An 11,817-nucleotide genomic window follows, 5' to 3' on the forward strand; every position below is an offset into this window, starting at 1 on the left:
ACAGACAATCCAAAAAGCTAGTTGAAACTAGATGGAAAATGTGTGTAGTTCAAAACGTGACGCAGCTTTTACTTCTTCGCCACCTACAGAGTTTGTTATGTACGATCATTCAAAAACCCCATGTTATTTCCCATAGACATTTGACCGAGGGAACCAGGAGCCTCTGAGGCGGGACTTATTCTTCAGAGGTCTATAAAGAAAAGATGCGTCTATCAGAGAATAGCTATGTTCATATTCCATTGTGCAAGTCATCGAGGTGCAATACTGCTAGCCAGGTTGGTTTGGAAAGCCTCTTCAGTAGTCTTAGCGTCTGACTTCTATTTTCATGCATTCTCAATCACATGGTTGAGTGTGTGTGTGAGTAGTGTAAGAGCAGAGTCAGAGGATCAGGTGTGTGTGTGTGTGTGTGTGTGTGTGTGTGTGTGTGTGTGTGTGTGTGTGTGTGTGTGTGTGTGTGTGTGTGTGTGTGTGTGTGTGTGTGTGTGTGAGTATTGTTTAGTTGACCACAGCCGATGAACCCATCTGGTTGATGCCACAGAGTTTAGACCCTCTGTACAGGTTATAGTAACCCTAGAAGAAAAAAAGAAACAGAGAGGCAAACATTAAAAACATCATCAACCAAAAACTATATTTAAAAATCCATAACATAGGGTTTTGTGTAACTTGTTATACCTTCTCCCCATAGTCCTCTCCCCAACTGTTCTTGATCGCCCAGAAAGGAATTCCTTTCCCTGGAAACAAGAGAATATTCACACAGATTCATAATTCAACAAATTCAACAGAAATAACACATTACCACCAAAGTGTACTTCATTTAACGTAGTAGGGTGAATGATGTACTGGCGAATTACAGTATAGAACAATCAGTGCAGTGCAACAAAACCAGCCAATATATAGTATATATATATAGTGTATATATAATGGAGGTTTGATTGAAGGTTCCCTAGCTTACGTTCTCCGTATCCCACCAGCAGCACGGCGTGGTCGATCATCCACGGGTTGCAGAAGATCCTCAGTGGGTGAGATATGCCCTTCTTGTAGAACTGTGGGGAGTTGGACATGGTCTCAATGAGCCTATTTGTTACTGTTTTATAAACAAGTAAGGTTAAGCTAAAGGTACTGACTGGAAATGAGTTGGTAATTATAACCCATCTGGCTTTGGCTTGAGCATGACTTCATGCAAATTTCTCTGTGATGAATGTTTGCATGGGAATGTTACTTAGAGTGTTATTAGTAAAGAAGTGCGTATCCGTCCGGAAGCTATCGGCGAGTGAAATATGCTGCGAGAATCTCTGTTTAGAGAATGCTTGTCTTGAGCCTCTGCCTGAGCCAGTCTAGAATCGAGACAGCCCCTGGCTCATTTCTGACACATTAGGTAATCTTTTTACCAGCCAATCCTGCCTGTCAATCACAGGAGCGTGAAATGCAACATTTCTCGGTGGCAAACAAACACAGACGGAGCGGAAGCAGAGAGGGAGGGGACACCTTCTTGGTTGTTTAGTTTTAAAAAATCTTCTCTGCTTGCTCTTTACGGCACTCTCTCCCGCTTTACGACTATCTACTACACCTTTAAACCTTCCTCTCAGAGAGGGAATTGTCCCACAGGGTCACGGTCTTTAGCCTACCTGCATGGCGAACGCATTCAGTGCTACAGAGACGGGTCCGTTCTCAGCAAGCCAGGCGGCAATTTCTGGTGGGAATGAAAACAAATAAATAAAACCAAGAATACAGCTGTCAAAATAAAGGCTCCATTATTCCTGCTATCACTGGTATTAGCCTCTCATGGTGGTCTTCCTGAGCCCCTACCCTTCTCGTCTTTGGACAGTTCCAGGGAGCTGTTGATGTAGGCCACCACCTTCTTGCTGGTGAAGTCACAGCTGGCCTTGTGTCCCGTGTAGGAGTAGTCGCTCTCTGTCTCCAGGCCACCTTGACCACAGGAATGAAAACAGCCGTCGTCAGGTTCATTGGTCTCCGGACTATGGCAAGCCAATTTGACATAAATTTGCTAGACTGGATATGTGTTGCAGATATCTGCAATTCAGTCAAAAAGAACATTTTGAATATCCGCAACTACATTCCTCCTATCCACAATTGTCATTTCAGATATCCACAAAGACATTCCTCCTAGGAGAAATGACGTATTTTTTGCCATTCATGTCTATGGGGTTTCTCATTACAGATATCTACAATTCAATTGCGGATATCCACTATGTGAATTACGGATATCTGCAACTGAATTGTAGATATGTAATTCCAGTTTGAGATATCTACAATTTGATTCTGACTAGTCATAATTCAAGTTCAATATATCTTTAATTCACCTCAATTCAAGATATCTATATGTCCCTTTTCAGATATCTTAAATTAAGTTTTGACTAGGCGAAATTACGTTGTAGATATCTCTAACTGGAGTTAGGGAAAGTCATAATTTAATTGTAGATATCTATTATCAAGTTATAGATATCTTGAAATGAATTTTGATTAGAGATATCTAAAATTGTATATATCTGTAACTTTCATTCCGCCTAGTCAAAATTTAATTACAGATATCTTAAATTAGAGTTTTGACTAGATGAAATTACGTTTCAGATATCTGTAATGACAAATTATAGGACCGCCTCCCACTTTAGGCGGGAGCGGAAAGATTTCTTTCACAGCTTTCAATAGAACAACGTTCTCTCTCTCCACAAATCCCCTGTGTGAGGGCTCGTTCAATTTCATGGCATTTTCTGGTGGTTTTTTCGATTACAGCCAATGCCATGACTGCTCCTTTCTTATTCCATTCATAGAAATAAGGAAATGAAACCACTTCTTTGATTATGGCGGCAAGGGGAAATTATGTATTTCTGGATATCTAAAACGTCATGCCCAATAATTCGCACTCAAATGACGTTTGAGATATCTTTAACTTTCATTCTGCCTAGTCAAAACTGAATTACAGATATCTGCAATTGTCATTTAAGATGTGTGACGAGTTGAATGTTGTTTTCTGTGATGTCATTGCAGATATCTGTAATTCAGTTTCGCCTAGTCAAAACTGAATTACAGATATCTTTATCTGTCGTTTCGACTAGTCACAATTACATTACAGATATCTTGAATGAAAATTCCAACTATTCAAAATGTAATTACGACTAGTCAGAAAGAAGTTGTTGATATCTACAATGGTAATTCCGGATAGTCAAACTTAGTTGATAAATAACAATTCGGCTTGCCATACCGGACACGTAGTAAGAAACACGCTATTACTATGTATTCATGATTTAACACTTTTGATTTGCATGAATCAATATGGACATAATGCATGGTAAGCCTTACAAAACACTACAAAAATACCAAAGGGAAGGGGTGGGTCACTTCTCCCTACCCAGTGTTTCGATGGATTCATAAGCATTTGACGGAAGCCCGCCTCTGCACGCGTTGTCCAGCTTATCACAGTCAACCAGCTCTGTAAGGGACAAATCAATCATGATGACTCATCTGTTATAGTGACATGTTGACACAGTCCCTTGGCTTGCATAGGCACCCATGCAAAACACGTGTGTTTGCATTAATGTTACCTTGTTCAGAAAGGGACAGCAATGTTCCATTCTTCAGGAACCACTGGCCTTCGATGTTTCCTGTGACGGAGAAGGCCCAGCAAGAGCCACACATGCCCTGTGCACACACACGTACACACACACACACACACACACACGCACAGACACACACACACCGAAAGGGATAGAGGAAAGACATGGCTCAATAGGGTGTTCAAGCCCAAGCCAAATCATGAGTACCATGCTATGTAAATAAGTAAATGTACTTGCTTATTTTTTATCTTTAATGTTTTACCTGATTTTTTACAGAGGTGACAGCTCCATGATCCCTCCAGTCCCAGCTATCGGGGGCGGGGCCCCGGGCCGGAGCCGCTGGTTTCATTGGTCGATGGAGATTCCACTGGCTGAGCAGAGGGTTAAGGTAAATGGAGCTAAACTCCTCCTCTGGTGAAGGAGAGCAGAGGGAGTGTGGAGATAAGAAAGCAAAACCGCTATCATGCATATTACATGTTAAAATAAGAAGTGGTTGACTGGTCAAACACAGATAGCTCAACGTGAGCTGCATACACACACTCGCCTGTGAGGTCGCTGAATTTGGTCACGCCGTATTCAGCGGAGCCCTGATCCAGAGACTGGAGCTTCTCCGCAGTCTGCAGGTTCTGATGGAAGATCTGCAGCCGGCGGTCAGCCTCTGAGGGGGGCAACGGTAGGTCAAGACAAGGCTGGATCAGGATAACCCTTATAAAGGGAATTGAACGTGTCTTTAATGTGATGAGGAGCACGAACAGTTAGAACTTGAAAGGCTACGGTGTTGTGTACATTTGCATATTTACCTATTTGCAAAATCGAAATGTATGGGAAATTATACATGTGTAATAAAAATATTGTTTTGTTGGATTTCCACAGAGCTCTGCTGTGAGTTCTGGAACCTTGTGCTTTAGTCTCAGAGTGTTCATCTGTGTCACTCACCCTCCTGGGTTCTGTAGTCCTTGTTGTATTTCACCATGAACTCTTTGAACATGCCCAGAAGCTTCACGCTCTCCTGCTCCTATGTGGACAAGTGAACCGACACACACACACAAAGAGAAAACAACTCTTATCATCACATTTGCGTTTTTAGATATGTCACACTGCAGTTCACATCTGAACTTAAGGTGTCCATTAGACCAATACAAAAACAAATTAAAACTGCGCGCAGTGATGAACGGGACCTCGCGCCGGCTTGCAGCCGCCACTACGAGGTCCCGTTCATCACTGCGCGCAGTTTTAAAAAAAAATCGCGCCGGCTTGCGGCCGCGTCACGTGCCGTCGTAACATGTGTGCTGGCAAGATGTGCACATGTTAGGACCGCACGTGACGCAGCCGCAAGCCGGCACGAGGTCCCGTTCATCACTGCGCGCAGTTTTAAAAAAGCGCAGTTTTAAAAAAAATTCGCAAATTTATGTAATCTATAGAAGCAGAGGTGCCCTGTGGTGTCCTACTGATTGTTTTGACATTAACATGTAAGACCACATTTAACTGAATTACATGTTGTAACAACTTTAACTAACATTATTAACCCTACATCAATGATCCGATAAATTCCCTAGGAGGAGTTAGTTGAAATACAAGGCGAAAAAGTGAAAGTATTCCATTAAAAATGGCCAACTTTGACGGCACGCCACGGACACGCCCTTCAACGTACAGTCACAAATAGCACGATTTTGGTTCAGCACCACTTCATGACTGTACTGACCAATTGTGAAGCAGATGCGATAAATTCCCTAGGAGGAGTTCGTTCAAATACAATGCGAAAAAGTGAAATTCCATTCAAAATGGCCAACTTTGACATCACGCCACGGACACGCCCTTCAACGTACAGTCCCAAATAGCACGATTTTGGTTCAGCACCACTTCATGACTGTACTGACCAAATTTGAAGCAGATCCGATAAATTCCCTAGGAGGAGTTAGTTCAAATACAACGCGACGGAATTCAAAATTGGCCAACTTTGACGGCATGCCACGGACACGCCCTTCAACGTACAGTCACAAATAGCACGATTTTGGTTTAGCACCACTTCATGACTGTACTGACCAATTTTGAAGCAAATCCGATAAATTCCCTAGGAGGAGTTCATTCAAATACAAGGCAAAAAAGTGAAAAAAATTCAAAATGGCCGCCAAAAGTGAAAATTAGAAATGCAAATAGCCGACTTCCTGTGGAGTTTGGGGCATGGGTCCAAGAGGCTTTTCTGTAGGTATGGGCACATTGTACGTGAATACTGAGTTTCATACATATTGGTGAAATGTGACGTAGGGGCTGCATTTTAAAGTTCCTGTAGGGGGCGCTACAAAAAATAGAAACACGAATTTTGGTATGTGAGCTATCGGCATCAGTTTACACGTGTCCTGTGAATTTCATATTCATAACTATTACGGTGTCCGCAGAGTGATCGACCCTCCTCTGGCGGCCATGTTGTTTTTTAAATCGACTTAATTCTTGGTGAGCAGTTAGAACTTTGGTACCTAACGGCCATTGAGTTGGTCCCGCTCAAATCAAACATTGCGTCTATGAACTGTGGCTATTTTAGTAACGGGCCACGCCCACTTCGATGCCACGCCCCATTTGAAAAATTGTTGACTTATTCTTGTTCAGAATTTGATTATGAACAACTTTAGTAGAGAGGTCCAACACCATAGGAGTCCAATTAATGTAGATATGTGCAATATACTATTTTTGGGGTGAAAAACACACCCCTTTTTGAACTCAATGGCTCATGGGTACTTTGAAATTTATCCTACAGACTAATCCTTATGTCAGATTAAAGATAATGGGCCATAGATGATATGTGCCAAAGGATTTTTGTCAAAGTCGAAAAACCTGGGATCCTTGGGGAATTTACTGTTTTTAACTAAATTCAAAATGGCGGGAAATCTGGCTACCGGAAGTGCTAAGTTAGTATCTGCAAAGTTCTTCATTATGAGGATTTGCATATGTGTGCAAAGTTTCATGAGTTTAGGTCCAACCGGTGACGAGTTATGCTTGTGCAAACGTTGAAATTTTGGCATAGTTGGTATAGCGCCACCTAGGGGCGAATGTGAATTTGAGGGCTAGAATATCAAATTTTTCACCAGTCCCACAAAATGTGCCAAATAAAAATGAGTTTTCGAATATGTGCAGGGGGGGAAAAATGCAGTCGAAGATGAGGTAAAATAAGAAGAAGAATAAACATGAGGGTTTCAATAGGGTCCTTGCCAAGTTTGGCTCGGTCCCTAATAATAAACACGAGGGTTTCAATAGGGTCCTTGCCAAGTTTGGCTCGGTCCCTAATTAAAACTGCGCGCAGTGATGAATGGGACCTCGCGCCGGCTTGCAGCCGCCACTACGAGGTCCCGTTCATCACTGCGCGCAGTTTTAAAAAAAAATCGCGCCGGCTTGCGGCCGCGTCACGTGCCGTCGTAACATGTGTGCTGGCAAGATGTGCACATGTTAGGACCGCACGTGACACAGCCGCAAGCCGGCACGAGGTCCCGTTTATCACTGCGCTCAGTTTTAAAAAAGCGCAGTTTTAAAAAAAATTCGCAAATTTATGTAATCTGTAGAAGCAGAGGTGCCCTGTGGTGTCCTACTGATTGTTTTGACATTAACATGTAAGACCACATTTAACTGAATTACATGTTGTAACAACTTTAACTAACATTATTAACCCTACATCAATGATCCGATAAATTCCCTAGGAGGAGTTAGTTGAAATACAAGGCGAAAAAGTGAAAGAATTCCATTCAAAATGGCCAACTTTGACGGCACGCCACGGACACGCCCTTCAACGTACAGTCACAAATAGCAGGATTTTGGTTCAGCACCACTTCATGACTGTACTGACCAATTTTGAAGCAGATCCGATAAATTCCCTAGGAGGAGTTCATTGAAATACAAGGCAAAAAAGTGAAAAAAATTCAAAATGGCCGCCAAAAGTGAAAATTAGAAATGCAAATAGCCGACTTCCTGTGGGGTTTGGGGCATGGGTCCAAGAGGCTTTTCTGTAGGTATGGGCACATTGTACGTGAATACTGAGTTTCATACATATTGGTGAAACGTGGCGCAGGGGCTGCTATTTAAAGTTCCTGTAGGGGGCGCTACAAAAAATAGAAACACGAATTTTGGTATGTGAGCTATCGGCACCAGTTTACACGTGTCCTGTGAATTTCATATTCATAACTATTACGGTCTCCGCACAGTGATTTTGAGCCTCTGGCGGCCATGTTGTATTTTAAATCGACTTAATTTTTGGTGAGCAGTTAGAACTTTGGTACCTAATGGCCATTGAGTTGGTCCCGCTCAAATCAAACATTGCGTCTATGAACTGTGGCGATTTTAGTGTCAGGCCACGCCCATTTCGATGCCACGCCCCATTTGAAAATATGTTGACTTTATCTTGTTCAGAATTTGATTCTGAACAACTTTTGTATTGGGGCCAACATCATAGGCGTCCAACTTGACGTTGATATGAGCAATTAACTATTTTCGAGGTTTCAACCACACCCCTTTTAGAACTCATTGGTGCTCTAAACTTTATTGTACAGACTAATCCTTAAGTCAGATTGAAGATAATGGGCCATAGATGATATGTGCCAAAGGAATTTTGTCAAAGTCGAAAAACCTGGGAGCCTTGGGGAATTTACTGTTTTTAACTAAATTCAAAATGGCGGAAAATATGGCTACCGGAAGTGTTCAGTTCAAGAGACTTTTTTGTTCATCATGAGGATATGCATGTGTGTGCAAAGTTTCATGAGTGTAGGTCAAACCGGTGGCGAGATATGCTTGTGCAAAGTTTGCACTTTTGAACAGTTGCTATAGCGCCACCTAGGGGCGAATGTGAATTTGAGGGCTAGAATATCAAATTTTTCACCAGTCCCCACAATTGCACCAAAAAATTTTGAGTTTTAGAATATGTGCAGGGGGGGAAAAATGCAGTCGAAGTCGTGGAAAATAATAATAATAATAATAATAATAATCACGAGGGTTTCAATAGGGTCCTTGCCAAGTTTGGCTCGGTCCCTAATAAGCTTAAGATACAGCCTGATGGCTGTCAAGCATTGGGGTGACTGTCTCACCTGCAGAGCCTGGCTGGTAGGAGGAACCAGCTCATCCACACTGTTGGTCTCTTTAGTGCTGGACTCTGCTGTTAGGGAAAGCGGCCATTGTGTTATCACACTGCAAAGCAAGTTAAAATTTCTTTGCAGCTATACAGTTCTACTGTTCCAAATTTCTTTCTGAATTAAATACTATTTAGAAAAGGCAGACTTTGTCTAGAATTACTTTGAAAAGAACATTGTAGGATTTTCGAATATTTCTCTTCTCTTTTTTAGTAGATTGCCTATGAATTCAAAATGTGCATTACCTCGCAGCTAACTCCCATGTTTTACCCCATTACTTTGAGTGAGTTTCAGGGAAGGGAAACCCAAAGATTGCATCGGAATTTACAGCTTTGTTTAAGCTACTAAACGGGTAGACTGCTAGTGACAGATCACTAGGGATCATTATAACTTATTACATTATAAATAACTCTATTATTCACAGTGCTCCATTGTTCTCCGTTAACTTCAGCAACAATTCACTAAGATTGTCATTGTGGCCTACATGTCATGTTCCTTATGAATGCAACACACTGGTTATTAAAAACATTACCTGAAATATCAAAAGACAATTATTCCTGGCATCATTGTATATTCTCCTGCTCACAGTATTGACTGCACACTCACATAAGGGGCTTGTTTACTTCCTCTGCCTCTCTTTCAACACAGATCAGGAATGGATTCTGCAGACCAAAGCAACACAATGTGCTCTTGGTCTTCTCTGAATGTGATCTTTTGGACCACATTTTGAAGTGTACGCTATATTAGTGCTGAATGCAAGCGTTTATCGGAGATTCAGCGGACAGACAATGGCTGTGACCATGCTGTGACAATGCTGCTGCTGCAGTTCTGTGTGTTTGCTGGGGGACTTCTGCTCTTAGAAAGGTCTAGAAGCACCGTGGTCGCTGAGCCAGAGGGAAGAGGGAGAGGCTTGTCCACTGACCTGCGGGATGGCACTTCTGTCGGAGCAGTGTGGAGCTGCCCTGCCACGGGATGTCCCACACCTCGAACAGACACACCTCCGTCTGATACACACACACGTGCACACACACACACACACACACACACACACACACACACACACACACACACACACACACACACACACACACACACACACACACACACACACACACGAATAAGAACAAGATGAGAACATGGTAATTTCAGAGTTTTGTGCTGCATCACAACACTTTTACTTTAAAAGGGGGAAATATATAATCAGTATCAATGATAATAACACAATAACAAATAATAATCATGCCATGTTATAACCAATGAGCCAAGAAGTGGGAGATAAGTTCATTACAAATAATGAACTTGTATTGAGGAACCTCAAACACTAAGAATAACACTCTCAGTTTTTTTTCCTCAGACCACAAACTAATTTCCCCTTTTTCAAGGCAACAACTTGTGACCCTGTTACATGTTTTACCACATGAGCAAAACCAAAATGACCATCGTAGCAGTAGCACATCGAAGAAAGGGGAAATAAGTAGAAGTGTATTGGTGTGCACGTCTGCTTGTGTGTGTGTGTGTGTGTGTGTGTGTGTGTGTGTGTGTGTGTGCCTGCTTGTATTAGTCTGGATGTCAGCTTGTTTGTATTTGGGTCAATCCCGAGTCACAAGGCAATAGAGCGGTGCCTTGGCCGGGGGACCTTAACAAGACTCTTACATAACACCCTCATAAACACAAACACACGTACAGTACCTTCAGTTTGTGGGACTCTGGATAGAAGTCACAGGTCCTGAGCATGGAAGACTTCTTACACTGCGTGTTGCTCAGCTCTGCGGTGATGGTGTAGCGAATACCCTTGACCAGCTGCAGTGCACACACACACACACACACACACACACACACACACACACACACACACACACACACACACACACACACACACACACACGAGAACAAAGTATGAGGACATTTCTGTTATGTAACACATATTTAGTTAAATAATTTAAAATGTGTGTTTCAAAACTATGTGGCCCCAATATTATTTATCGTAACATGTTTTTTCTTTCTCAACGATGTTTTCGCCGGATAAAAAACACTGTTTACGAGATTTACTACAGTAAACACAGAGGATGTCATAGGTCACTAGCGTTCATGAAACACTTGCTCATAAAACAACACAATGGCAGGCTATGGAAAAACGTTAAATACGGAATGGATGCACACATTTCATAACGATAGCGACATAAAAGCGATGCATAACCAACGACTGTAGTGGCTATACAGCACACAATATCCACGCTACCTGTTTGGACGCAGATATGATTCTGCTGACTCTGCGGAGGTGTATCGCATTGGTGCCGAGGTTGTAGCGCTCCTCGGCGAACAGCACGGCCTTCTTCAGTCCTGGGTCCGAGTCCAGCAGCTTCACCGGGGACCCGGGCGGTCCGAACAGAGGCCTGTCCAGGTCCTCGCCCAGGCTCTGCACCAGGCCAGCCACCGCAACCAGGACCAGACCCAGGATTAGGCAGTATTTGGCCTCCATGTTGTCCCTCTGTCTGGCAAGAATAACGGACCGGTATCCGACTGACGCTCACTGAAAAACCAACGGTTTTTCACGGTTGGTTGCAATTGATCCGGATTCAGAGATAGCCTGGTTGTTTACACAAAGCAGTGTTGCCAAACAGCCGATCCGATGATCTAGGGGTGCTGGTGGGAGGAGTCAACTCGATGTGGGCGGGGACCTCCCCACAGTGCTGCAGACACGTCACGTGTTTCCAACTCGCGCATCTTTATTATTAGAATATGCAACTTACCACAATATCATTACAAAGCACATAGATATTATCACACAAATTGCCATAATTACAAAAGTGTATAAATGCATCTAGACTTCCAGTTGTAACACTCTACATTCATATCCATTCTAGATTCATATTCGTTCGAGACTGTTGACTTGATGTTTTGTTGTCCGTCTGGGACGTTGACGTTTCATCAGGAGAACAGCAGCGCCACCTGCTGAACTGTTTGAGCCATAGCATGGCACTAGAACACTGTTTTTAGGTATTTAAAATCCTCTTTTCAACAGGGTTTCTTTAAAACGTGTGATTTGATCAACCGGCTAAATATATTAGTATGAACACGGGTCCATGGTGATGGTGATGAATACCCCTTCCATACACAAATTGGACAGTTCCAACCAGACC

The 11,817-nt window shown here is 42.7% G+C and overlaps 1 protein-coding gene across 2 annotated transcripts; it reads right to left on the reverse strand.

The window, feature by feature from the left end:
- Positions 1-389: 389 nt before the first annotated feature.
- ctsf (cathepsin F) lies at positions 390-11,300 on the reverse strand. Of its 2 annotated transcripts, none has more exons than XM_084469731.1 (14): positions 10,917-11,300; positions 10,367-10,477; positions 9,600-9,681; positions 8,636-8,700; positions 4,509-4,587; positions 4,117-4,230; positions 3,835-3,983; positions 3,561-3,657; positions 3,368-3,448; positions 1,807-1,926; positions 1,626-1,690; positions 953-1,043; positions 673-731; positions 390-570 (listed from the first exon to the last, which is right to left on the reverse strand). In XM_084469731.1, exons 1-14 carry the CDS (start codon positions 11,154-11,156, stop codon positions 496-498), a joined length of 1,428 nt encoding a protein of 475 aa, XP_084325857.1. In that variant the 5' UTR covers positions 11,157-11,300; the 3' UTR covers positions 390-495. The 2 variants fall into 2 exon arrangements, with proteins under 2 accessions (XP_084325857.1, XP_084325856.1); XM_084469730.1 differs by having other exon boundaries at positions 8,636-8,703.
- Between the last annotated feature and the right edge of the window lie 517 nt (positions 11,301-11,817).

This window comes from Micromesistius poutassou, assembly GCF_964030765.1.
Source record: "Micromesistius poutassou genome assembly, chromosome: 6".
Classification (NCBI taxonomy): domain Eukaryota; kingdom Metazoa; phylum Chordata; class Actinopteri; order Gadiformes; family Gadidae; genus Micromesistius; species Micromesistius poutassou.